The following is a 27573-nucleotide window of genomic DNA, read 5'->3' on the forward strand; positions in this document are numbered from 1 at the left end:
CATATATTATTTTTTTAAATTTTTTTATCACAAAACTACATTTTAAATTATTATTTTTACTAAAAAGTAAAAATATATTTATACCATAGGTTAACTAATCTATATTTATGGTTTAAAATAATGGTTGTAATTTAGTCTATTAGACCCCTAATTTTAAAATAAGCACTTCTGGTTTAAAAAAAAATTAGGGTTTAGTGTTAAATGGTTGGGTTTTGAGAATAAAGTTTTAAATTTTAAAAATAAAAAATAAATATTAAAATTTTCAAAATAAAAAGAGTTATTTTAATTATTTTTCTCCTTAAAAACTATTTTAATGACAAAAACTTTAAAACTGATATTTAAGAGAATTGCACTTTCAGAAAATTGGTGTTACACTCTTATTTGCGATTAAATTTTATTTCGATATTAATTTTTTTTTTCAAGGTTCAGTTTGGTTTTAGACAAAAAAAATTAGAACAAGTTTTAAAATAGTTACCTATTTAACGTGAAATAAATTATTTGTACTATGTTTTATATATATTATTTTTATTTGATTTAAAACATGTAATTTAAGTTTGGTTCCAGTAAATTTGTACTAGATTTTGATATTTTTGTTGTTATAACATTTTCTTATAAAATCATAAGAACTAAAAATTATTTTTTTTTGAAGTAACACTAATAATAATATAAATTTCAAATGAATTAATTAATTAAATAATATAATAAAACTAAATTTATCTTTAAAATATCAAAACATTTTATATTTTGGAACATTAAATCTTTTTTACAACATCTGATATTATAAAATAGAGAGAAAGTAGATTTTAGTATTGTTAGTTTGTTACACACTCTTAAGTTTTATCCCATCTGCCCATCTTATAGAAATAAAGATTTCAATTAATAAAAATATTAAAGTTAATTTTACATTATTAAAATTTTGTAATATGTATAGGATAAGCATATTTTTAGTAATAAATGTCGGCTAATTTATGAAACTGATAACTAATTAAACGTTATTTTCAATATTTACTTGTCATCAATATATTAAGCAGAAACCAAGAGACTGGTAGGGAAAGGGCAAAGGAAGTATTCTGTTCAATCGAGCTGTTGCGTCTTCGAATGGCAACAACTCCTACCAAGACTCAATATGGATAGACACACTAACATGATCATATTCATACACGGCGGATCCTTTTTTAGTGGCTCCAACATAGGATACTTATCAATGCATCAATTGCTTTTTTTGTTCTCTTTTCTTCAGTTACAATGTTTATCTTCTCCGAGTCTGTCCTTAAACCATAACTATGAAAAGATCATATAACTTAGCTCTTAACATATAGAAAGAAAATCTATGGTAGAAAACAACTTATCTGAGTTGAAGACAGACCGACGAGTACGAGGAATACAAGAAGTTGAAGAACATGACCAGTTTTAAAGATCAAAATACTCACTCAAACATGAGTTGGCATGTAGCTGAAGCTCTAGAAGAAAGTGCCAACTCCTTCAACATCTCAAATTTTGGAACTTCCGACTCAAATGATTTGATTGTTGCAGTTTCTAAGTGAAGAGCATGTTTCAGAATGTAAACCACAACCTCTCTCTCTTGTGGTTCTCCTGTGTATTTCGACCAGCTGAGACTTTGTAGACTCGACAATATACATTCAGGAACAGTACTTGGTTGATTCCAGTCGTCCATATCTTCTTGAGGATAATGATCCTGAGATCAAACAAAAGAATTAGACTGACACTAGGTTATGCATCAGATCCTATAAAAAGTTTAATAAACATAACATACACTATTCATGAAGAAAAGGTGTAGTCTCTTTAACTTAGAAGAAGCTTTGAGCAGTCGGAAAAGTTGATCCGGGAACAACGGTGCGCATAAACATAGATCCAAATGTTCAAGTTGGTTGAAGACAAAACCTTGATCAAGCATAGTCTGCGCCCAGAATATACTAAAGTTACTAACAATGATTACATAAAATGAAATGAGTTAATTGTGATTACCTGTGAACAACATATTGTAAGACGCTTGACAGATGTGATTGATCCAATAATACTCTTCATATCGTCGAGTTCAACATCTAAATGTGCCTCGATCAGGTTAGGCATATGCTCAATCAAACAGTTGTAGCTCCTATAATTACGATCCATAAGTTTGAAATACTTTAAAGCAGGAGTGTTTATCACAAACCCATCTATATCATTACTCCAGGGTATATAGAATGACAAACTCTGCAAAGATGGGACAGCAACTATCAGCTTTCCCATAGTGTCATTCTCACGTAAACCAACCACTACATCTTCAAGAATTGGGCAACTAGATAGAAGCCGTTGAAGAGTTTCGTCCTTAGAGTATATCACCTTATGAAGTCTCAGAGTTTTGAGAGAGGGAAGAGAGACCATTCGAGGAACATCCAAGATGATATCCCCATCCAGTTTCAAGACCGTTAGCGATTTGCAAGTAAACAAGCTACTCAGCAATATTATTGGCTTATCAGGATCAGACTCGTATAAAATCTCAAGCTCACGTAGGCAGTGAGAAGCAGCTATTGCAACCCACAAATTGATATTCTCCGGTTTAAAACGTGAGCTAATTAATTGAAGACGGAAGCTTTCGATAACCGGAGCTCTATGTAACGGCAGATTCCGGTCAAGAAAACACTGCAGCCTCTTGGATTCGGGCTCTGAACAATCTCTATGACCGTACTCAAGTTTGGGCAACCACATCGAAAGGCACTCCCACCGTTTCGACAAAATGCTTGTGGACACAGCAACTTTTGTCGGAACAAATAGTAGTATTTTAACAAGCACTTCATCAGACAACTCACTGATTCTGTCCATCTCTGAGAAGGAAACAAACCCCGATGTATCGTTGTTACAGTCTACAGAATCTAACACAAAACAAAAGAAAACATCTTTAAAGACTTACCAAACTAATTAGTAACAAGCTAAACCAAAAGTGACAAAAAGAGAGGAACGTGACAAAACCTTCGAGAACCCGGATAGTTAGGTGAATAGTGTTCACAGAGCATCGGAACTACTACCAAGCTTTGGTGGGCTTGTCATTAGGCCTTAGTATGGGCCGAGCTTTCATGTATCCTTACTGGGCCTGACAATTTGGTATGAAAAACCCTAAGTTGTTTTTATAAATCAGCGTCTCCCAGCTTTTGACTTCATCACTTCTCGTCTCCATTAAAGATTGTTGTTACTTGTCAATCAAATTCGTCCGTCTGGCTCTTTCGTTTACAGTGTTGATGGGTTTTCTTGAATTTGATTCTTTTGTTTCGAATTTGTGTGATTACGGGTGGTGATGATAACATATAATCCCAGCTCTATGAGGCCTTTTGTGGTCTAGGAGTACAACTATGTTCAATACATGTATCTGAACCTTTTATTATCTTTTGTTCGTATTGATTATGAAATCTTCTCAATTTTTGGTGTGTTTAATTGTGTTTTGCAAATTGGTTTGGGTTTGATTAGGGTTTAAGTGGCTATGATGATATCATTTTTATCCCAGCTCATTATGAGGCCTTTTGTGGCCAAGGAAAATAACTGTTTTCTTAAACATTTTCTGAGCCCTTCAACCCTCGAATTATATGATTTTCTCATATATATGTTCTAAATTGATTTGGTGGTTCCCTGTGATGATTTAAAAAGCTAATGTATATCTGATACAGTTTTTATATGATTTGTAACTTAGTTCTGAGGGAACATATATGTTTTTTTATTAGTGGTGGAGTTTTAACTCTTATTTTGTTTAGTAATAGTGTAAATTCAAGAGAGTTTATAATTCCCTATGATGGCTTAACCATGCTAATACTGATTTCTTGTGAACGAAACAACGTTAAATGACTGAGGGAATAATTTTAGGGAGAATTTGTGAAATAACCAAGAAAAAAACCAAAATTAGATTTTTAGAGAGAGGGATGAGAGAGATAGGAAGGGAAAGGAAGAGAGAGAAAAAGATTTTAGTTACTTAGTTAATTTGAGTTTTTTGTTTGGTTATGGGATGCAATTTCCCATAATTAATTTTAAGCCTTGTTTGTCTGATTAAAAAATTTAATTATTGTCTGAATTAGTAACATGCTTTGATCTGAGTATCTTCCTTGCTAAGCTGCCATTGTCATCTCTACTCGCCTCCACTGATATTATTACGATCTCTGTCACGCTTCTCTTCTTTCAGGAGCTTGAGAAACTTCTCTTTTTGTGCTAAAAACAGAGAGACATGTAAGAGTTAATACGTATGTACTTAGCATCCCAACACAAAGCTTCTTTAAATAGATTGGCTTTTGCATATGCTATATATTACAGACATGGATTGATGCAGATGAGTAGATATATTCTAAGATGTCTGCTACTTGGAAGTACTGGAACAAATTTCCGCATAAATTGGGCAGTGCATCAGCTACCATCTTTGCTAGCAGTTGAGCACCTCCTTTATTCATTATTAGATCTCGACTCTTCTCTGATTAATACATCATATATCGGAAAGAAACCATTTATTGAAACTTGGCATCAAGAACCGTCTAATGCAACTTACAGATTCAACATTTAAGCAAACAAGTAGTGTAAATAAATGACACAATCAAATGAGACCACTTTTAAGTCTAAAAATCTATAACAATATCATAAAATTACTTGAACCACCAATAGAAGTTCTTACCGTGCATTGCCAAATTAGTGATTACACCAGAAGCCACTCTAAGAATTCTTGAGTTTTGAGATGACTGAACAAAGCATAAGCAAAGAAAGTGAAGTGTTTTGGCTCAATGGAGCTATTGCGACAACTCCAACCACAACTCACGTGGATACACACACTACGACATATCATGTTTCCTATCTCTCCAACATCAGCGCAAGGTCTATAACTTAGCTCAAAACAACATCACCTTAACTTTAACCACAAAACTATTAAATCTAATCATTTAACTTAGCTCCAAACATCATAATCTGATGATCATATATAACATATAGAAAAGATAGTTTGGATAAAAAGTTTTCAGAGTCGAAGACTTAACCATACGAGAACAAACACATACAAGAGTAGAAGAACAGGAGTACAAGTCCAATTTTAATCTTCAGATGCGCATTCGAATATGAGTTTGCATGATGCTGAAGCTCTAGAAGAAAGTGACAACTCCTTTAACATGTCAAATTTTGGAACAGCCGATTCATATGACTTGATTCTTGCAGTCTTTAAGTGAAGAGCATGCTTCAAAATGTAAACCACAATATCTCTCTCTTGTGGTTCTCCTGTGTATGTCGACCAGCTGAGAGTTTGTAGACTCGACAACAAACATTCAGGAACAGTACTTGGTTCATTCCAGTCATCCATGCCTTGAGGCTCATGATCCTGATGTCAAACACAAAAATTAGACTGACACTTGGTTGTGCATCAGAGACCCTAGACAAAGTTAAACCAACAAACTTACCTCCATTGAGAAAAGGTTTAATTCTTGCAAGATCGAAGAGGATTTGAGCAGCCGGAAAAGTTGATTGGAGGAATGGTCGTTGCATATACATACCTTCAGATGCTCAAGCCGGTTGAAGACAAAACCTTCATCAAACTTAGCCAGCGAACAGAATACTAAAAATTAGTGACAAATGATTACATAAATAAAACGATAAATGTAAAATAAATTACCCGTGAACATATTGTAAGACGCTTGACAGAAGTGATTGAGCCAATAAGACTCTTGATGTGAGTGAGTGAAACATCTAAATGTGCCTCGATCAGGTTAGGCATATGTTCAATCAAACAGTAGTGACTCTTATCATTATCATCCACAAGTTTGAAATACTTTAAATTAGGAGTGTCTATCACAAACCCTTGTATATCATGACCATAGGGTATACAGAGTAACAAACTCAGCAAAGATGGAACAACAACTGTAACCTTTTGCATAGTGTCACCATAATCACGTAAATGCAGCATTAGATCTTCAAGAACTGGGCAATTATATAGAAGCCGTTGAAGAGTTTCGTCCTTCGAGTATGTCACACTTTGAAGTTGCAGAGTTTTGAGAGAGGGAAGAGAGACCATTCGAGGAACATCCAAGATGATATCCCCATCCAATTTCAAGACCGATAGCGATTTGCAAGTAAACAAGTTACTCGGCAATACGATTGGCTTAGACGGAGGATAAGACTCATATAATATATCCAGCTCACGTAGGCAGTGGGAAAGAGCTATTACAACCCACATTTTGACATTCTCCGGTGTAAGATATGAACCATATAACTCAAGACGGAAGCTTTCGATAACAGGAGCTCTGTGTAACGGCAGGTTTCTGTCAAGAAAAAGCAGTAGCCTCTTGCCTTCAGGCTCTGGACAACCCCTGAAATCGTACTTGAGTTTCGGCAACCACATCCAAAGACACTCCCACCGTTTCGACAAGATGCTTGTGGATACAGCAACTTTTGTCGGGACCAACAGTAAAATCTTAACAAGCAATTCATCAGACAACCCACTGATTCTGTCCATATCTGAGAAGGACACAAACCCTATAATGTACCACCGTTGTAACTGTCGACACAAAATAACCAAAACTAATTAGTAACAACTTGAAAGTAACGATAGACCTAGAACTCCACGAGAGGTTGAAGGTTAAGCGAATAATAGACCAGAATGTGATAATAGAGAAGAGAGTGTGTTACCTTAAGCAACTGATATCCAAGTGATGATGGAGGATGGAGTGAGAGAGAGAAGAGATGAAATTGTTTTCTGATTTTAACTTTACCAAATGGCTTTCGCCTTGTGTCGAGAAATATAATTGAGCCAGCTGGTTAACTGAAGTAATTTATTTAACCAAAGAACTAAACCAGAGCATTATAGAACTAAGCCAGGGCATTAACCCATTTTATGCCACTTTGTTTGTTCTAAAACGACGCGGATGTGATTCCCGTTGACTCAGGTGGAGAGGAACGTGGGAATTTTTGCCTAAATCAAGAGAAAACCCAGAATAAGAAAAGAAAAGGAAAAAACGCCATTTAAATCCCAAACTTACAAAAAGAAGCCAAATAAATCTCGAACTCTGATGGCAAACATGCTACATAAAGTCTCTTTCTTTCATGCTGGAGAAATGAGCTAAGCTCATCTGATGATTAGAGTTCATAGCATGTATCTCTCGATAAGAATGGTGTTGCTACGAGCATTGCTATCAGCGTTACGCGGGTTCATCGCTGCTTATCTTATCTGGCGACTTGGGTCCCCACTGGCTAGTAATTCACTATCCGAACAGAGGCTGTCAATGGAGTCTCCATGACTGGCTGACGCAGCTTTCTCGCTGGCTGACGAGCCTCTAGCATGTTTCCTTTGTTCATGCTTTGTTTGGGCACCTACTGGTGTTCTTTATTTTCTGCTTTTTTCTTCTTTTTATTTTGGTAACATGTTCCTTCCAATCCTCTGTTTATGAGGTGTGTGTTGTTAGGGAGGCAGTTTGTTCTTTCTAAACTTTACATTATGAAATATAACCAGTGTTAAAAAAAAAATCTCCAACTCTTAACTGATCCATTTAAATCATGAACTTTTTATAATAAGCCATTTAAACTTTGAACTTTAGTTGACCAGACAAATTTAAACCCATAGGAAGTCAACAGTTAAATTGTTTAATTTCCGTTAAGTATTATAGTTTATTTAGTAGACACTTTGCCATTTTAAAGCCTTCAATCAAATCATAAGAACCTTAAAGCCCTATAAAATTAAAACTTCAAATCAGTATTCTTCTTCTAGTCGTAACTGGAGAAGATGGAATCCTGCGAGATCCCGTGGAGACATCATGAAACGACATCCAGTTGAAAATGTTGGAGGAGATTACAAGAGATTGTGAATCATATAGGAATGATTGCAAAGCAATAGATGATCCTGGTGATGAATTTGAGAACAAGATTGGAAAAAATGGCATAGGAGTCAAAGAAGAAACTTGTCGAGATATGGTAGAGGCATTTGGAGAGTTTGCTAGAAACTGATAATGTGTTTTGCGTTTTTAGCTTCTTAGTGACTCAGATTGAACTTCATGTTTCAATCTCTTTGTTCATTTGTTGATATTGCAAATTTTGGATTAGCAGAAGAGAGTCTAGCTAGATCTCCTCTTGGCCAAACTTTCACTACGGCCTGATCACGCTTCTCCTTAAGTCTAGAACCAAGAAGGTGCTGCTACCCAGCTGCGTCAGAGTTAGCCTTGACGGGTTTTTTCTACTTCTCTGCAACAGTAATATTTTAACAAGCAGTTCATCAGACAACTCACTGATTCTGTCCATCTCTTTACAAATAAAAACAAACCCAATGTACCCCTTGTTACTGTCGAACAGAATCTAGACACAAAACAGAAGAACACATTTTAAAGACTAACCAAGCTAATTAGTAACCAAAGAGACAAAGAGAAAGGTGACAAAACCTTAGGGTACTGAAATCCAACAGATGGATGATGATGGAAGAGATCGAGTGAGAGCCCGTGAGTGTGTGTGAGAGAGAAGAGGATAAAGACGAAGAGAGAAATTGTTTTCTGATTTAACTTTTTCCCAAATGGCTTTCGCCTTTTGTGTCGAGAAATATAATTGAACCAGCTGGTAACAAGTAACAACTGAAGTAACTAAACCAAACAACTAAACGAGGGCCGTGGGAATTTTGTCTAAATCAACAGAAAACGCAGAAGAAGAATAAGCAAAACAAGGAGACAACAACGATGGTAAATAGATGATAGAGAGAAGATAAAGTTCAATGTTTTCTGATTACTTTCCCAAAAGGGAATCCACACGATACATAGAACTTAGCTCCAAACAACAACATAATTCGTTTTTTTACAGTGGATAACATATAAAAAAAGATTAGTTTGGGAAAACAAGTTTTCAGAGTTGAAGACAAACCATACGAGTTCAAGCACAAACAAAAAGACCAAGTTTAAAGATCAAATACTCACTCGAACATGAGTTGGCATGCAGCTGAAGCTCTAGGCGAAAGTTCCAACTCCTTTAACATCTCAGATTTTGTAACTTCCAATTCAGATGACTTGATTGTTGCAGTCTTTAAGTGAAGAGCATGTTTCAGAATGTAAACCGCAATATCTCTCTCTTGTGGTTCTCCTGTGTACTCCGCCGACCAGTTGAGAGTTTGTAAAGACGACAGGATACATTCAGGAACGGTAGTTGGTTGATTCCAGTCGTCCATACCTTGAGACACGTGACCCTGATAACAAACACAAAAATTAGACTGATAATAGGTTGTGAATCATATCCTAAAAAAAGAGAGTCAACAAACAAACTTACACGCATTAAGGAAATGTCCAGTCTCTTCAAGTTAGAAGAAGCTTTGAGCAGCCGGAAAAGTTGATTCGAGGAATGCTCCATGCATAAACATACCTCCAGATGTTCAAGCTGGTTGAAGACAAAACCTTCATCAAGCATAGCCTGCGCACAATATTCCAAAACTACTGAAAACTGATTTACATAAAATAAGTTGATAAATGGAAAATGATTTACCTTTGAACATATTGAAAGACGCTTGACAGATGTGATTGACTCAATCAGATCCTTGATATCAGGACAATCAACATCTAAATATGCCTCGATCAGGTTAGGCATATTCTCGATCAGACAGTAGTGTTCATTATAGTCCATAAGTTTGAAATACTTCAAAGCAGGAGTTGTTAGCACAAACCCATCTATAATATGATTATTATAGAGTATAGAGAGTGACAAACTCTGCAAAGACGGAACAGCAACTATCAAATGTCTCGGGGTATCATCCTCACATAAATCCAACACAAGATCTTCCAGAAGTGGGCATTTTGATAGAAGCAGTGGAAGAGTTTTGTCACTGGAGTATCTCACACTTTGAAGCTTCAGAGTTTTCAACGAGGGAAGAGAGACCATTTGAGGAACATCCAAGAGGATATCTCCATCAAGTTTCAAGACCACGAGAGATTTGCAGGCATACAAGTTACTCGGCAACACGATTGGCTTAGCCGGATCAGACTCATATAGCATCTCCAGCTCACGTAGGCAGTGGGAAACAGCTATTCCAATCCACATGTTGATATTCTCCGGTTTAAATCGTGAACAGCATAAGTCAAGAGAGAAGCTTTCGATAACCGGAGCTCTATGTAAAGGCAAAGTTCTGTCAAGAAAACACCTTAGCTTCTCGCATTCAGACTCTGAACAGTCGCGAGGACCGTAATCAAGTTTGGGCAACCACATCCAAAGATACTTCCACCGTTTGGACAAGATGCTTGTGGATACAGCAACTTTTGTCGGAACCAACAGTAATATCTTAACAAGCAGTTCATCAGGCAACCCACTGATTATGTCCATATCTGAGAAGGACACAAACTCTATAATGTACCACCGTTGTTACTGTGGACACAAAATAACCAAAACTAATAAGTAACAAGCAAAACCAAAGGAGACAAAAGAGAATCTGGATAGTTAGGTGACGATGTAACAACTTGAAAAGAACGATAGATAAACCCAGAATAACGGACCAGAATGTGATAATAGAGAAGAGAGTGTCACCTTAGGCAACTGATATCCAAGTGATGGATGGCGATGATGGAAGATGGAGTGAGATCCCGTGAGAGAGAGAGAGGAGAGGATAAAAGATGAATTGCTTTCTGATTTAACTTTTACCAAATGGCATTCGCCTTCGTGTCAGGAAAGATAATTGAACCAAGCTGGTAACTGAAGTAACTTAACCCAAAGAACTAAACCAGACCATTAAACCAAGTATTTTGTCAATCGACGAAAACTGGGTAATGAAAAGAAACGTATGCGTTTTTACTGAAAAAAATACATAGAACATCTCCTCATATGTTAAAAGAGAATTCACTTTAATGAGGTCTGGTGACGTGTTTCTCAGATGTGAAGTTTCAAAAAAATTATTATAACTTGATTGATCGATTGTTTTTAATTTTTATTTATTTAAATTAGATCTAAAAATTTAAGGTAAATCTAAAAATATTTAATATCACTTGCCATATAATCTAAATAATATTACAAATAACAATTTATGGCAACTAAATCTTGAAATTATAGAAAGATTAATAATGTTATATTTATTACTTTTAATATTTATAAACTATAAAATATAATGAATAAATTTTTATATAAGATAATTATAATAGTTTTATACATGAATTGTATTCAAATATAATTATATAACTAGGTGGACCGCCCGCACGCATGTACGGACATTAACATTAATATTAAATTGATAATTACATATTTACAACTATATAATACTTATGTTACATGTATGTGGTTAATATGAAAGATTCGATGTTACATATTGATATTTATACTATGTTCATATGAACAAAGAATACATTAGAACATTTAGATTAAAAATTTCAGTGTTTCGTATAAAAAATATGAGTTATGGAAAATACAAAGTACCTTAAGTCCATAAAGTAGAGAAATCAGACCTTAAGACCAAGGCTTCGAGTTCTGTCTAGATTAAGGTAAAACCCATACATCATATAAGATCATATTTTCCATGTCTTGAGCGCCAGATCATCATAAAGAGTGCTCTCGATTTTCTTAGCACCAACATCTTTCCAGTCTATTGAAAGCACTGTCCCAATAGATTCCACCTGTTGATTGTGCAAAACTGCAAAAAGAGTCAATCAAAATGCCAAAAACATTGTAATCTCCACGAGAAAAGAAAGACTAAATAGGAATATAGATAGATAGATACTCATAAATGATTTGCTCTAGCACTCCTCATATCCTCATCAAAATTCAATATCTCATGGAAGAACTTGTTCAAAGCAGCGTCTCCTTCAAGCTTATCATCCTTCTATTCTTCTTCACTTCAGCTTCAAACTTGTCATAGTCCTTTACTTTCTTGGAAGAAGGATAAGCCGGTCTCATTGAAACCTCTGCACCATTACACAAACAGATAATATAAATTTTAAAATGTCAAGAGTCTGTGATTCAAACTTTTCATCAGGTGAAACTAAATAATAAGAAAATAGAAAGTAGAAAACATGTTTAAGAAATTCGGGTCTGGCAAAACTGATAGTTATTTGCCATGTTCAAGAGAGGCCCATGTGATTATCTATGCTTTTAAAAGACTTTTCTTAATTTTGGTTGATATTACTTCATATATGCACTTCACTACTGTTATCTGAATACACACCGCAAGGAAAAAAAAAGGTCAATACAATGTGTACAACTCAGAACATGACATTGTTTGAGTTTAAAAGGACTGCTTGTACTATCTAATAAAACGTATCATTTATATATGATAGAGCGTATCATTTAGATACATAACTCTTTGAACTGCGTATAAGTTAAGCATGATTATTCTGTTAGTTCAAAAAGTTAGAGTTCAAAAGGTTTAAAATGACTGCTTGATACTATCTAATAAAATGTATCTTTTAGATGCCAATTATCCAATTACATCTATAAACCATTTACCTTTCCCAACAATCTCGGTTTGAGATGATACGTTTTCTCTCTTGGAACATCAGTCACAATACTCAGATGCAAAATCACTAACATAATTGACACAATTTACATAGAAGTATTTATCATGGAGGTGTGTTCTGAGAATGCATTATGCTTCAAACGATCACATTTAACACTAATCTTAAAACATCAGAAAAATATTATTAAGAAAAAACAAATATTTCACGCATAACCCCAATAAAAAAATCAGCCATGAAATATAAAAGAGAGATTTGAATTACCTGAGATTTATTATCATTAGTTTAATTGTAACATCAGAGATGATTTACGGTTTCATTCTCTAAACCTTGAGTCAGAAAAGAGGTAATTTTAACAAAAATATTTAAAGATGTAAACACGCTTCCGGAGTTTGAGGGTTTGTTAGGGGCAAGGAATGTAAGGGCAAGTCTTTCACCTCTTCATGCGGAGTTGGAGGCTCTAATTTGGGCAATGGAGTGTATGAAGAACTTACGACAGTTCCGGGTCACGTTTGCAACGGATTGTTCTCAATTGGTGAAGATGGTTTCGGAACCAGAAGAATGGCCGGCATTTGAAAGCTACCTGGATGACATTAAGTTTTTGAGAAGAAGCTTTACCAACTCAGAGATTGTTCATGTTCCAAGGACGAAAAACATAAAGGCGGATCGCTTGGCACGTAGTGCTCGGACACAACCGTCTTTCGTCGTACACATGGATGCAGAGTTACCACATTGGTTTACAGAGTCTATATGAGTTTGTAAATTTTCTTGCTGTCAAAAAAAAAAAAATATTTAAAGATGTAAACAATCCCCAAAAGATAACAAATTATATAATTGATAGGACAAAATCAATGAGTTTCAAAGTTTTTAAAAAGCTTTGAGATTACCTTTCGCTCTCAGATGTACCTAAAGAGGATCACACACAATAAATAAATTGCACTTGATTAGCATACACATCTTATATTATATTCTTGCTAAGTGATTTGACTTTATAAAAAAAAATTACCTTTTTGGAAAGGGATGATCAGTTTCTAGATAAACAAAGTCGTCTCTTTTTGTTAGTTGAATCACTACTGATGCAAAAATATAGATAGAGATACAACATGGAGAGGAAGAGAACAAAAATAAACGGAGAAGAAGAATCCCCCATAAAATTACCAGTAATAGTATTCCGTCTATGAGTTACTTATTGATTATCATACACCTGCGCAAGATCACAAAAGTAGAATTTAAATATGAGCGATCAAAAACATATGAAAACTTAAAAGATAGATGCGTGAAACTAATGGGGGTGGTGTGATATTTATATAGCAAATTAGTTTAAGTTTCTAAATGACCTAGATTTCAAGAGAAGCTATGAGATAGAATATCCTCTAATAAATTTTAATTCAGCTATGAGATAAAATATCTTCTAATAAATTTTTAAAAATATTCTGGTTATAATATATACATAATTTTGGTAATTCAAATCTTGCTATATATATATATTTAAATATTAAATGCATGAAATTAGGAAAGAAGATATCTCGTCAGTTGATTGCTACTGATTTTTGATAAAACAAAATCCACTATAAGGATTTAATAGATAATAAGGAAAGAATAAGGAATTTTAACGTTAAAACCCCTCAACTAAGTTTGTTTTAGGTAAAAACCCTCAAACTAAGTATTTAACGAAAAACTCCCTAAACTAACTGTATTTCATGAATTAAACTCTAACAGATCATAATTACCATTACTACCAGTAAATCTTTAGTTTAGGGGTTTGTACACTAAGTAAACATAGTTGAAGAATTTTACCATTAAAAGTAAAAAAAATTCAAAATATTGTAATAGGAGGATAAATTTTCAAAATACATTTTATAAATTAATGTATAAGCTTCTATAAATGACTTAGAACCTCTTATAATAATTTTAAACATCTGATAAGCCAATATAAATAATTTTATAAATGTATTTATAATTTTATAAATGATTTATAAAGTATGCATTAAATTATTAGACATTAATAGTTATTATGATACTTTATATACAAATATAATTATTTCTATACGAATATAAAATCATTATATCAATTCAAATAAACATTTTTGTTTATTATTTTATGTAATTTATAAATATATAAAAAATTGATCGTATTATTACTCTTTCATAGTTTCAACAATTATTTACCATAAATAATTATTTCTAATATTATGTAGATTATTTGGAAAGTGGTAATTGAATTATCATTTCCTGTTAGATATAATTATTATAAATAAAATTAAAAATCATCGGCCAATCAAATTATAACAATTTGAAGAGTTCATTTATGATCAACACGTAATAAAAAAGTCATTTATATGACTTCTCAATCAATATATAGTAGGATTAATATTTTTATAAAAAATTTATAACATTATATAAATAATTTTAAAATTCTGATAAATTTATTTTGTAAACAACGATAAATAATTTGAAAATCATATTAATAGACATGTTTGGATTTTGTAATGTTCAAAATAGTTATTATATAATTATATTCGAATATAATTCATCAAGTAGAGTATAAAACTATTATAATTATCTTATATAAAAATTTGTTCATTATATTTTATAGTTTATAAATATTAAAAGTAATAAATAAAACATTATTAATCTTTCTATAATTTCGAGAATTAGTTGCCATAAATTGTTATTTGTAATATTCTTTAGATTATATGGCAAGTGATGTTAAATATTTTTAGACTTACCTTAAATTTTTAGATCTAATTTAAATAAATAAAAATTAAAAACAATCGACCAATCAAATAATAACAATTTTTTGAAACTTCAACTATGAGCGACACGTCATCAGAAATCAATAAAGTGACTTCTCATTTAATATATAGGGAGATAACTATTTTAAATATTACAAAATCCAAACATGTTTATTAATATAATTTTTAAATTATTTATCGTTTTTAGGCAACCACATCCAAAGGCACTCCCACCGTTTCGACAAGATGCTTGTGGACACAACGACTTTAGTCGGAACCAACAGTAATATCTTAAGAAGCAGTTCATCAGACAAACCACTGATTATGTCCATCTCTGAGAAGGAAACAAACCCTATAATGTACCATCTTTGTTAACTGTGAGACAGACAGAATCTTATTATTTTATCGATTTGTGTCATATTTTGCCCATGTTCAAATTGGAACCGACGAAATTTATTAATTTATAGAAATTATTAATTTATATAGATTATATTGTACTTGTAAAGAGCAAGAGAGTGATATAGTATAAATAGATGAGTGCTTGTAACAGAATCTTTATGCATCTTGTGGTGATGTATCTGGGAGAGAATAGGGGCCCCTAGGTTCTGGATATTGTAATCGTGTTCTTGATCAATAAACGCTTGTGTTCTTATCACTTTATTACTCCCTTTTGTATAACAACAATCGAATTATTTGCGTTCAAGGGAAGTATCCTGCTCAATGGAGCTATTGCGACTTGAGATGGCGACAACTCCAACCACAACTCGCATGGATACACACACTAACATGACCATATTCACATACGATCATGTTTTCTATTTCTCTAAGATCAGCTCATCATTTACAATGCTTATCCGGTCTAAAACTATACACATTAAACTATTAAATCTGATCATATAATTTAGCACCAAACAACAACATAATTCGTTTCTACAGTGGACATCATATAGAAAAGATAGTTTGGATAACAAGTTTTCAGAAGGAAGACAAATCATACAAGAGCACAAGCAAATACAAGAAAATTGAAGAACAAGACCAATTTTAGTGATCAAAATACTCAATCAAACATGAGTTGGCATGCTGCTGAAGCTCTAGAAGAAAGTGACAACTCCTTTAACATCTCAAATTTTGGAACAGCCGATTCATATGACTTGATAGTTGCAGTCTTTAGGTGAAGAGCATGCTTCAAAATGTAAACCACAATATCTCTCTCTTGTGGTTTTCCTGTGTATTCCCCCGACCAGCTGAGACTTTGTAGACTCGACAACAAACATTCAGGAACAGTACTTGGCTGGTTCCATTCATCCATACCTATAGGCTTATGATGCTGATGTCAAACACAAAGATTAGACTGAGACCAGATTGTGAATCATACTCTCGAAAGAGAGTTAACAAACAAACAAACTTACATTGACGACGGAAATGTCTAGTCTCTTTAACTTAGGAGAAGCTTTGAGCAGCCGGACAAGTTGATTGGAGAAAATCATTGGGCATGTACATACCTCTAAGTGTTCAAGTTGGTTCAAGACAAAACCTTCAGCAAGCAAAGTCTGCACACAGAATACTAAAGTTACTGACAAAATGATTTACATAAAATGAGTTGATAAACGGAAAGTGATTTACCTTTGAACATAGTGTAAGACGCTTGACAGAAGTGGCTGATCCAATAAGACTCTTGATATCAGGGAATTCAACATCTAAATGCGCCTCGATCAGGTTAGGCATGTTCTCAATCGAACAGTAGTGATAATTTCTAATATTACCACTAAGTTTGAAATACTTTAAAGCAGGAGTTTCTATCATAAACCCATCTATATGAGGATTATCCGGTATACGGAGTGTCAATCTCCGCAAAGATGGAACAAGAGCAGTAAACTTTGTCGTAGTAGTATCACGCTCATGTAAATCCACCATCAGATCTTCAAGAATAGGGCAATTAGATAGAAGCCGTTGAAGAGTTTCGTCCTTAAAGTATTTCACCTTAAGAAGTCTCAGAGTTTTGAGAGAGGGAAGAGAGACCAATCGAGTAACATCCAAGAGGATCCTGCCACCCAGTTTCAAGATCACGAGCGATTTGCAGGTAAACAAGTTACTCGGCAAAATGTTTAGCCTATTCGGATATGACACATAGACTATCTCCAGCTCACGTAGGGAGTGAGAAAGAGCTAATACAAGCCACATTTTGATATTCTCCGGTTTAAGACGTGTATTAAACAATTCAAGACGGAAGCTTTCGATAACAGGAGCTCTATGTAATGGCAGGTTTCTGTCAAGGAAACACTGTAGCTTCTCCCATTCAGACTCTGAACAATACATATGACCGTACTTAAGTTTGGGCAACCACATCCAAAGACACTCCCACCGTTTGGACAAGATGCTTGTGGACACAGCAACTTTTGTCGGAACAAATAGTAGTATCTTAACAAGCAGTTCATCAGACAATCCACTGATTCTGTCCATCTCTTTACAAACACACAAACCCAATCTACAGTTCTCAACGTCGGCAGAATCTAGACACAAAGACTAAACAAAGCTAATTTAGTAACAAGCGAAACAAAAGAGGAAATGTGACAAAACCTTAGAGAATATGGATAGCAAAGGTATGCAACAACTCTGACAGATAAACCCCGACCTAGAACTCCACGAGAGATTGAAGGTTAGGCGAATAACAGAGACCAGAAGGTGGTAGTAGAGAAGAGAGTATAACTGACATCCAAGTGATGATCGATGATGATTGAAGAGATCGAGTGAGAGCCCGTTGAGTGAGAAATAGAAAGAGAAGAAGGGGATGAAAGATGAAATTGTTTTGTGATTTTAACTTTTCCCAAATGGCTTTCGCCTCGTGTCAAGCAAGGTGAAGATAATTGAACCAGCTGGTAACTGAAGTAACTAAACCAAAGAACTAAACCAGACCATTAACCCATTTATGCCCCTTCTTTTTTTTTTTTTTAAATCATACAGTACTATTTATTTTGGTTTGCTTTGGTTTGTATCTTTTTAGTTTTGATTTACTCGATTTTATACAAAAAACCTAACTACAGTTATACTTTTTAATATTTTGTACATTTTAGTTTATATGATTACGAATCAAATCAACACAATAATACAGCAAGGTTCTCTCCAGCACTTGACACATCAGTTGTTTAGAGTCATATGAAAATGACATGTCATTAAATGAAAAAACTTGAAAAACCAATAGAAACATTTTATTTCTCCACATCCTTCATCCAAGACTCCAAATCATTCTATATCTTTTCTTCTTCAACGACGACGATTCCAAAAGACGAAACATCTTCTTCGAAAACTCCAAGGCTTCGACGGCGAATTCAGAGACCATCACCGGTAAGACCCCACCCCGATTTGTAGCTGTAGCCCGAGCCCAGATTCTACGTCTTTCTCTTCGTCATGTTCATATATAGTTTGGTAATATTGTTCCGATAAGTTTTGGTCTTTGTTGTGGAGATTAACTTGTGATTACTTACAGAAACCATCTGCATCTCAAGGTGCTCCACTCGGAGGAATGAGGCTATCAAAGCAGATTACCCTCTTGGATCTATTGCTACTGGTTATTGCAGAAGTGGAAGCATCGGGGGAGAGTTTAGATACTTACGCATTGAGAATCGATTGAGAAGTTTGTAGGAATTAGTTTTTCCCTGTAACTATATAAACACTTGGAAGGGGATGTTTGGTTCTACAGTGGATACCAGCCGGAAACAGCACTGCCTCAGGGCAGCATCTTCTTACTCTGACTCTCTTCGTGTGGCCTTACGAAGGTGGAAGGGTCTTCTTGTGCGGGATATTTCAACAGGTGAGGTGACTGAGCTAGAACTAAGATGGTTACTTATCGGTAGATAAAATTAAGGTTGCTTGTGGTTTATTGGATACGTTTATGCGCTTTGTATAGCATAGACTGATTTTCTAAAATGGTAATGCAAACAGGTGGACAGAACATGTGCCAGTGTCACCACTTGAGACCTTCCCTACTGTTTTTCAAGTCTGGAACTTGACTTCGGAATATTTTCACACGAAAGTGAGAAGTATCTTGAATTTTCTGTGAAATTGTGTTCTAATATCACTTATGCAGCTCTTAGCTTCAGATTTTGAAGCTCATGTGCTTATTCCGTAGGAGGAGATGCTGGTTGCTTTGTTTTGCTTCTTTTCCTTAAATTCTCACCTTGAGAATTGGGGATTTGCTTGTAACGATTCACCAATTCAACCACCGGCATCTCAGACCATTCAATTTATGCAGGACAATCTTTTGGAACAGGTGGAATTCAAAGGTTAGATAAAGCCTAGCTTTACATCTCTGGTGATTTGAGCCGAAACCTCCTTATGGCTAGCTCAATTTCTTAAGTTTTATTACTTTCTTTGTCTTTTACATACGAACTGCGTATTGGAAGTTTTTGCTTGTAGTAATCCTCCAGTTCAACGAGCACAACCTTCTTCGGATTTTCAAAATTCTCCACCTTTTGAGGGCAACCTTACCAACCATGTGGGGTAAAAAGGTTAGACATTCTTAACAGTATTGCTTGATCTTCTTCTCTGTTTTTTCAGTTTTATGTGCCTGAGGATGATGTTATAGTAGTTGCTTATTTAATTTACTTTTCCTTGTACTCTCTGGTTTTGTTCTTCTTTAAGATGCTAGCATAAATTATTATGGTTATTATTTCTAGCCTAAATTACTTGGCTTTTCAAAATCCGCAGCTTCCCCGAGACAACGCTTATCGGCCTGGTGGAACTCAGAGTCAGAAGTTAGAAAGATTTAGTTTTACGTCTTTCTTTTCTTTTGCCCCTCATATGTGTGTACATGATTTTTGGGAAAGGTTTGTTCCTAAGCAGCTTGTTATGGGATTAACCAAGTTATATATTTCTTTCGTTTTGATTTTGGTAAAAGTTATGCTTGCAACTTCTGGATGTAATACTTTAATGCTATGTTTTTCAGGAGACCAAGACTTGTCAATGGAGCACCATGGGGTTCATAAGATTTTCCACGTCCAGGCTCCACTGTGAGACCTTGCCAATTTTATGGCAGCAGTGTTAATCACAGAGTTTAAACGCTTTCAGTTCTCTGCAATAGTATATATTGCAGTAGTAAGAAAAGAGTAGGGTTTGGCGGAGTGATATCGGTTTCTATGCCCATCTTGAAGCCTAATATATAAGGGCTTACTGTGACAGTGGCTTTGAAACTCCAACGAAATCACTGTCACTGGATTTGGCTTATAGGCTTTAGCAACAAGCTGTTGAATTGTTCTTAGGAAATTCCCTGGATTTCACCTCCTTCGTTTTTCCTTGCTGGCCTACTTAAATCCGTAGTTTGGAATAAAGTTGCCCGGTTTGGATTCATTTTTATTACTGGAAGAATCTTTCCAAAAGGTGTGAAGAACCTATTCATATCGATGCTTGGATCCCTGCTGATGAAATCATTCTACTCAGTAGAGCTTCTGGAGGTTGTAAGACAGAGTGAGAATCTGATGCTTTTTTGCCATTAAGCACATGCTGAAAAGGGAATGGACCGTAGCAAAAAAAAGGAATGGTACAATAGTTTTTTTGGCTAAAAAACCGGAGAGAAGATACTCGAACCGACTGAGATGGTGAAAAATAAAAGTTGCAGTAGAAGATTGGTCAAAGCAAAAACAAAAGTTATGTTTGGTAATTGAAGAATAATAAGGATAGAGATCTCTACCGAATGAAAATCAATGAAAAGAATTCTACCATAGCAGAAAATAAAACAAATTTTGCTCTAGAATAATACATAAATTATTCTTTTATAAATTAACATATATTAAAGAATACTAAGTATGTCATAGTTATAACTATATAATTAATTAAATAAATTTAAAATAAAAAATTATATTTTAAAAAGTGTAAATAATAAATGATACAATATATATATATTATATTTGAGTGTAGGATTTACTGATCATGGTTTAAGGTACAATATTTAGGGGTGAGATTGTAGTTAGAATTTCTGATTTATATTTAGTCTTTTTATTTAATGTTATATTTTGAGATTTGTTTCTGCTAATTTCGTTAGACGTTTATAAAAAATCTATTTATGGAATTTGTCCAATATTATTTTAAAATTATTATCTTATTATGAGACATTCTATATTTTAATATGGTGATAATATGTTTGTTGCTATTAAATGATAATTTAGGTGAAACGTAGTTCGACTTTCTACAAATATGTCTATGTGTGTCCTTTTCATTGTTTTTGAGTTATTTTCTTTGTTAAACCCATGATATTTTGCTTAAGTAATATTTTATGACGAATTCTAAATAAAACTACAAGGATTCCAAAATTTATAATAAAATGTCAAATCTCATGATTACATAATCTAATTATATTTTTGCAATAACAACATTATTTTGTAATTGTGAGGTGGTCAAAATTTACAAAACATCCTATAAATCTAAAACTATCATAAATGTTACCTCTCAAACTTTAAACATACAAAAAAATTCAACTCTAAAACAAAGATGGGAGTCATGGGACAATTTTCAATTGTTAGTAAACTTATGCCAAGAAGAGTAGTAAAATCAGTAAGACAAACTATAACACGCGTATACATTAACATGCAAAATTTAATTATTCAACCGAAGAAAATAAGAAATCGTTAATTGTATCACAAACATAATCTTGTGGGTATTGATACATTTTTATAATTCTTGTCCGCAGCGTAGCGCGGGTATTTTCCTAGTTTACTTTAAAGATGTTTTCGGTATTCTACCTTTTAAACTAAGCATTATTTTATTTGCCTGAGAAGGAAACGACGTATATAACTCTGCGGAGTAATGAATCTACAAGAAGATGTAGTGATTAAATTATCAAAAGTTAATTGAGCATAGGGGAAATACTGTACATAGCTTCTTGCATGCTAATTATAAGTTGATTTTTGGATTGAAAAAAAAAATGAGAGCGAGAGGAAAAATAAAAAAGTCACTATTTTTCCATTTTCAGAAGGAAGACATAGCTTCTTGCATGCTAATTATATTTGTTTTGATAGAAATTTTTTAGTAGAAACATTTAACTTCCTTCAAATCAAAGAGACGACAATCTTTAGATGAGAAAAACCAAGCAGCATGTTTAGTTTAATGATTAGGTCAACTATATGTTAAAAGATAAAATTACCATTAATGAATTTGATTGTAATTCTATAGGAAAAGTCAGAGTCAATTCAAATTTGTATTTTTGTTTTAATAGTTTAGATAACAGATTAATATAATCAATATTTAATAAAGTCAAAGTTCTCATAGAGCTTTTCCTCTCCAGTTTTAATACAACAGCCATGGTATTTTCTATGGTGGCTGTATAGTGTTTTTCTTGCTCGCATTTTGTTGTCGGTTACCTAGGGTTCTTAAGGATTGTCCTGCTGGGCTGCTTCAACGTTTGTCGGTGGAGCTCTCTCACCGTGTGTGTCACCTGATTCCGAGGAGTTGTTATGCTCCTCCTGCTATTCATCTTTACAGTTCGAAGCTCCGAACTGTAGCTTCTATGCTCTGTTTTAGCTTTATCCTCCGAGATCTCCTCTGTGTCGCATGGCTGGGTGCATTTTTTACCGCTTGCACTTTACCCGAGCTTTTCTAGTTGTTCACCACCAGCATCGACATCTCTTTTTGTATTTAAGTTCTTTCGCGTCTTGGATTTTAGATTACATTGGTCGGAGTATTCTTCTTGTAGTGTTCTGAGACAAGTTTGCTAGCCTCGGTTGAAGCTTCTTGGAATCACCATCGGGTGCATCTTAGTCAAACCGTGTCCGATTTGCTAATTTCTACATTTTGTAAGTATGTCCGGCATATTTAGAAGCTCTTTGCTTCCTAAAGTTTACATATTGTGGCACTTAATTCTATTTATTAGCTCTAAATTTTGTCTTTTGTTGACAATTTTGATTACCTTGGTACTTTAAGGCTTTCTTGTGTCAGACCGACAGTATCTAGTAATATTGTACTTTACATGTTAGCAAAAAAGTACTACAAAGTCTATACCATTGATACGTACACCAATCACTCATGCATTGAGTCAGGTGAATGGTTTTACTCACCATATAAAGGCATAAACTATACACCTTATTTACTCGTAAACTAATAAATACGATCATATAACTTACCTCCAAACAACAACATAATTCGTTTTTTTCAGTGGATAACATATAAAACAGATAGTTTGGAAAACAAGTTTTCAGAGTTTTTTTTTTTTTTTTTTTTTTTTTGGTAAAATGTTAAATTATTATACCAATTTTCAATTTGTGACAGAAATTACACAGAAAACTTGTAGCGGAATAAACTAACCAACAATTCTAAACTGAAAGAGTCAAACCGAAGAATAGAAGAGCAAAGCCTAAGAGCCAGATTAGTAACGAGTCAAGCCCAAACCAGAGTAACCGAAAGAAGTCTCGAACCAGAATCGGGCACCGCGAGCTACCGGATAGCAAGGCGCCCTCAAACCTTGAAACAACGGTTCCTACAGCTTCCGACTACAAATGCCTAAACCAAATCCGGACAAAGAAACCAAGCACGAACAAACTCGAAACACCAGACAACTATACTTCCGACGGCACGAAAGATAACCACCGAGCGACGATGTCGTCGTTCGTCGAAGAGACCCGGAGATTGCCGCCTCCAGTTCAAATCGCCGTGACCGTTGCACCCATTGAACCGAAATCTCATATAGAGAGAGCGGACCGAAAGGTGGTTACTCTCCGGAAGCACAACCGCTGGAGAACAAACCACTCGCTAGACCAACTACAGCACGGCTAGAACAAAACTCCACACCAACAAACGAGAATGACCCAATCGCATACCTTATTGAGAGAGTGATGAAGAGGAGGAGCACTCAGATCACGGCAAGGACCAAACCGGATACACCGGAAACTGCTCTGGAGAAGAACAGGAAGAACAACAAACTCTCCTGAGACACGCGCTCTGCCACCACCACGCGCCACCGTGACCTACGCGCATTGCCACCAGACCTCACCAGAGACGGAGAGAGCCCACACGCGCCAACCGGAGATCACCCGAAGAAGCGGAGAAACAGATCTCAGATCCGCGGAGACTGAAACCCTAACTGGACCATGCCAACGAACCCACCACCACGCCACTAGCCGGAGGAGAACAACGACAGCCAGCTTCTCAACAAACTAGCCTCGTAGAAACAGAACCGTGAAGGAGCAAAAACACCGTCCTCTAGTGCTGCCACCCCCATGGACTGACCGTGATGCAAGGAAGCTCTGGATCTGAACAGGAAGTGGGACTGCTGCCGCGTCAGGAAGCCGCAGAAAGAAACAGAGGAGGAGACGACGACGAGGACACAGAGACGCAGACGAAAGAAAAAGAACAAGACGCAAAGCCCGGCGGTCGCCTGAGACGCGGCGGCGACCGCCGGAAGGGGAGAGGCGGCTGAAAACCCTAGGCGGTAGAGAGATGTGAGAGCTTTTAATTTTTAGAGAGAGAGGTGTCGTCTCACATTTCTCCCAGTCAAGTTTTCAGAGTTGAAGACGAACCATAAGAGAGTACAAGCAAAGACAAGGAATAAAAGGAGGAAGACCAATTTTAAAGATCAAATACTCAATCAAACATGAGTTCGCATGTTGTTGAAGCTCTAGAAGAACGTGCCAACTCCTTTATCATATCAAGTTCTGTAAAATCCGATTCAGTTAACGTGATTGTTGCTGTCTTTAAGTGAAGAGCATGTTTCAGAATGTAAACCACAATATCTCTCTCCTGTGGTTCTCCTGTGTACTCCAACCAGTTGAGACTTTGTAGACTTGACAACAAACATTCAGGAACAGTACTCGGTTGGTTCCAGTCGTCCATATCTCGAGGCACATGACCCTGATATATCAAACACAAAAATTTGAGCGAGACTAGTTGTGCATCAGACAGTAAAAAAAAGAGAGTTAACAAACAAACTTACATCCGTTAAGGAAATGTCTAGTCTCTTTAGCTTAGAAGAAGCGTTGAGCAGCCGGACAAGTTGATTCGAGAAAAGCAGTGTGCATAGACATACCTCCAGATGTTCAAGCTGGTTGAAGACAAAACCTTCATCAAGCATATCCTGCACACAGTATTAAAATTACTGACAAAATGATTACATAAAATGAGTTGATAAAATGGAAAAACAATTTACCTGTGAACATATTGCAAGACGCTTGACGGATGTGATTGATCTAATAACACTATTGATAACAGGGAGGTCAACATCTACATATGCCTCGACGAGGAAAGGCATATTCCCAATTAAAGAGTAGTGATCATGCCAACTATCATCCCTAAGTTTGAAATACTTTAAAGAAGGAGTTTCTATCATAAACCCATCTATCTCATGACGATAGGGTATAAAGAGTGACAAACTCTGCAACGATGGAACAACAATAGACAACTTTCCCGTATCGTCATAATCATGTAAATCCACCATTAGATCTTCAAGAATAGGGCAATTTGATAGAAGCCGTTGAAGAGTTTCGCCATTGAAGAACATTACCTTTTGAAGTCTCAGAGTTTTCAAAGAGGGAAGAGAAACCATCCGAGGAACGTCCAAGATGATATCACCAGCCAGTTTCAAGATCACGAGAGATTTGCAGGTAAACAAGTTACTCGGCAACATATCTAGCTCAGCCGAATCAGACTCATATACTATCTTCAGCTCACGTAGGCAGTGAGAAACAGCTGTTAAAACCCACATATGGATATTCTCAGGTTTGAAACATGAACACCCTACTCTAAGGCGGAAGCTTTCTATAACCGGAGCTCTATGTAATGGCAGATTTCTGACAAGAAAACACCTTAGCTTCTCGCATTCAGACTCTGAACAATCTATACGACCGTAATCAAGTTTAGGTAACCACATCCAAAGATATTCCCACCTTTTCGACAAGATGCTTGTGGATACAGCAACTTTTGTCGGAACAAACAACAATATTTTAACAAGCAGTTCATCAGACAACCCACTTGTAGTAATCGTCTTTGAGTCTACGAAGAAGAACAAGAAAGCTTCTCTTCAAACGACTAAGTGTTGAAGTTGGGCCGAGTTTATACGAAGCCCATTTAAAGACGGTTAGTGACCGTTAGGTCCAAGAAGGAGAAAGAAGAGCGCGTGGCGCGTGCGTGACTCTGTTTTCCTCATTTGTTGAGACAACTCGAAGAACAGAGTTGTTCTGTTTCTAGCCAAAAGAAGAAGTCCACTCCAGTTGTCTACGATGGTTAAGTTAGCCGTTTCAAACTATGGTTGAGTCAAGTGGTTGTAAGTGTATAAAACCTAAGTGATTCTAGTGGATTCCGGGCATCAGATCCCGGCGAGACGTAGGGCGAAGTTGAAGTGCCTGAACTCGTTAACATTTGCTGTGTTCTGTTCATTTCTTTACATACAATCAAACCAAACACACGAGAGACAAACACGAGAGAGAGAGAGAGATTTAAGACTCGTAAAGAACAAACAAATTGAGCTTAAATCACAACAACTGGTATCAGAGCGTAGGTTCTGTTTTTCCTCTAAGTTCTTGAGTGATTCCGCATCTACGTGAAGATGACTTCGGGAAAGATCGAAGTCGAGAAGTTTGATGGTGAAGGAGACTATGTTCTCTGGAAGGAGAAGTTGTTGGCGCATTTGGATTTGTTGGGTCTTATGGAAGGTCTGGAGGAAGATGAAGAAGAAGAGACAGTCGCGGTTGAAAGCCAAGATCCTGCAAGTGGTGGAGGATCTGTGACTCCTGTCTCGAAGGTTTCAGAACCCACCGACAAAACCCTCAAGGAGAAGAGAGGGAAGGCTAGATCCACAATCATCCTGAGCGTCGAGAACCACATCCTCAGGAAGATAGTAAAGGAGAAGACTGCTGCAGGTATGCTTAGGATACTTGACAATCTGTTCATGGCGAAGTCTCTACCAAATCGTATATACTTGAAACAGAGGTTATACTCATACAAGATGAGTGAAAGTATATCGATTGAAGAGAATGTCAACGATTTCTTCAAGCTAATTTCAGACCTTGAGAACGTGAAGGTCACGGTCCCTGAAGAAGACCAAGCTATAGTCTTACTCATGTCTCTTCCTAGACAGTTCGATCAACTGAAAGAGACACTGAAGTACTGTAAGACTACTTTAGCTTTAGAAGAAATCACTAGAGCTATCAGATCTAAGACTCTGGAACTGGGGGTGAACGGTAAAGCTCTCAAAAGTAACTCTGAAGCTTTGTCGGTTCAAGAAAGAGGCAGATCTGAAGGAAGAACAAGACAGTCAGAGAAGGGGAAGCATAAGAGCAGGTCAAAGTCTAGAGGAGCAGCAAAATCGTGTTGGATCTGTGGCAAAGAGGGTCATTTCAAGAAGCAGTGCTTTGTTTGGAAGGAAAAGAACAAAGGTTTCAATACTTCAGAGAAGGGTGAAGCGTCTGCAGTAAAAGGAGATGAGTATCAAGTAGCGTCTCTCATGGTTTCTGAAGCAA

At 35.6% G+C, this 27573-nt stretch overlaps 5 protein-coding genes, 1 long non-coding RNA gene and 3 other non-coding genes across 11 annotated transcripts; 4 read left to right on the top strand and 5 right to left on the bottom strand.

Annotated features, from left to right (window-relative positions):
• Nucleotides 1–982: 982 nt before the first annotated feature.
• On the bottom strand, nucleotides 983–3584 carry LOC106411911 (FBD-associated F-box protein At4g10400-like). Its single transcript, XM_013852769.3, has 3 exons — nucleotides 1987–3584; nucleotides 1775–1918; nucleotides 983–1696 (listed from the first exon to the last, which is right to left on the bottom strand). The coding sequence occupies exons 1-3, from the start codon at nucleotides 2821–2823 to the stop codon at nucleotides 1427–1429; spliced, it is 1251 nt and encodes a 416-aa protein (XP_013708223.1). The 5' UTR covers nucleotides 2824–3584; the 3' UTR covers nucleotides 983–1426.
• Nucleotides 3282–3376, top strand: LOC125578828. The gene has a single exon (XR_007316909.1). It is a non-coding gene; the product is annotated as a small nucleolar RNA snoR69Y (small nucleolar RNA).
• Nucleotides 3466–3565, top strand: LOC125578829. The gene has a single exon (XR_007316910.1). It is a non-coding gene; the product is annotated as a small nucleolar RNA snoR69Y (small nucleolar RNA).
• Nucleotides 3585–3771: 187 nt separating the features above from the next.
• On the top strand, nucleotides 3772–3845 carry LOC125578837. The gene has a single exon (XR_007316918.1). It is a non-coding gene; the product is annotated as a small nucleolar RNA snoR53Y (small nucleolar RNA).
• A 1067-nt stretch (nucleotides 3846–4912) lies between these two features.
• LOC111213715 (FBD-associated F-box protein At4g10400-like) lies at nucleotides 4913–7314 on the bottom strand. Of its 2 annotated transcripts, none has more exons than XR_007316556.1 (4): nucleotides 6640–7314; nucleotides 5627–6508; nucleotides 5415–5539; nucleotides 4913–5335 (listed from the first exon to the last, which is right to left on the bottom strand). XR_007316556.1 is itself a non-coding variant. In XM_022715535.2 (4 exons), the coding sequence occupies exons 2-4, from the start codon at nucleotides 6464–6466 to the stop codon at nucleotides 5054–5056; spliced, it is 1257 nt and encodes a 418-aa protein (XP_022571256.1). In that variant the 5' UTR covers nucleotides 6467–6508; nucleotides 6640–7314; the 3' UTR covers nucleotides 4913–5053. The 2 variants fall into 2 exon arrangements, 1 of the variants encoding a protein (XP_022571256.1); XM_022715535.2 differs by having other exon boundaries at nucleotides 5415–5549.
• Nucleotides 7315–7934: 620 nt separating this feature from the next.
• LOC106415714 (FBD-associated F-box protein At4g10400-like) lies at nucleotides 7935–10716 on the bottom strand. The gene is made up of 5 exons (XM_048741152.1): nucleotides 10492–10716; nucleotides 9460–10332; nucleotides 9247–9387; nucleotides 8901–9166; nucleotides 7935–8184 (listed from the first exon to the last, which is right to left on the bottom strand). The coding sequence occupies exons 2-5, from the start codon at nucleotides 10288–10290 to the stop codon at nucleotides 8157–8159; spliced, it is 1266 nt and encodes a 421-aa protein (XP_048597109.1). The 5' UTR covers nucleotides 10291–10332; nucleotides 10492–10716; the 3' UTR covers nucleotides 7935–8156.
• A 5303-nt stretch (nucleotides 10717–16019) lies between these two features.
• LOC106415713 (FBD-associated F-box protein At4g10400-like) lies at nucleotides 16020–17994 on the bottom strand. Of its 2 annotated transcripts, none has more exons than XM_048741155.1 (5): nucleotides 17851–17994; nucleotides 17717–17771; nucleotides 16763–17662; nucleotides 16549–16689; nucleotides 16020–16450 (listed from the first exon to the last, which is right to left on the bottom strand). In XM_048741155.1, coding segments are annotated over exons 1-5 (1224 nt in total). In that variant the 5' UTR covers nucleotides 17853–17994; the 3' UTR covers nucleotides 16020–16324. The 2 variants fall into 2 exon arrangements, with proteins under 2 accessions (XP_048597112.1, XP_048597111.1); XM_048741154.1 differs by having other exon boundaries at nucleotides 16020–16466; nucleotides 17851–17984.
• Nucleotides 17995–18323: 329 nt separating this feature from the next.
• LOC106418745 lies at nucleotides 18324–20482 on the top strand. Its single transcript, XR_001283726.3, has 5 exons — nucleotides 18324–18481; nucleotides 18624–18947; nucleotides 19079–19644; nucleotides 19844–19962; nucleotides 20082–20482. It is a non-coding gene; the product is annotated as an uncharacterized LOC106418745 (long non-coding RNA).
• Nucleotides 20483–23358: 2876 nt separating this feature from the next.
• Nucleotides 23359–26631, bottom strand: LOC125575376 (FBD-associated F-box protein At4g10400-like). The gene is made up of 3 exons (XM_048741156.1): nucleotides 25266–26631; nucleotides 25053–25193; nucleotides 23359–24970 (listed from the first exon to the last, which is right to left on the bottom strand). The coding sequence occupies exons 1-3, from the start codon at nucleotides 25983–25985 to the stop codon at nucleotides 24704–24706; spliced, it is 1128 nt and encodes a 375-aa protein (XP_048597113.1). The 5' UTR covers nucleotides 25986–26631; the 3' UTR covers nucleotides 23359–24703.
• Nucleotides 26632–27573: the final 942 nt, after the last annotated feature.

The sequence above is a fragment of the Brassica napus genome, chromosome A9 (assembly GCF_020379485.1).
Source record: "Brassica napus cultivar Da-Ae chromosome A9, Da-Ae, whole genome shotgun sequence".
In the NCBI taxonomy this organism is placed as follows: Eukaryota; Viridiplantae; Streptophyta; class Magnoliopsida; order Brassicales; family Brassicaceae; genus Brassica; species Brassica napus.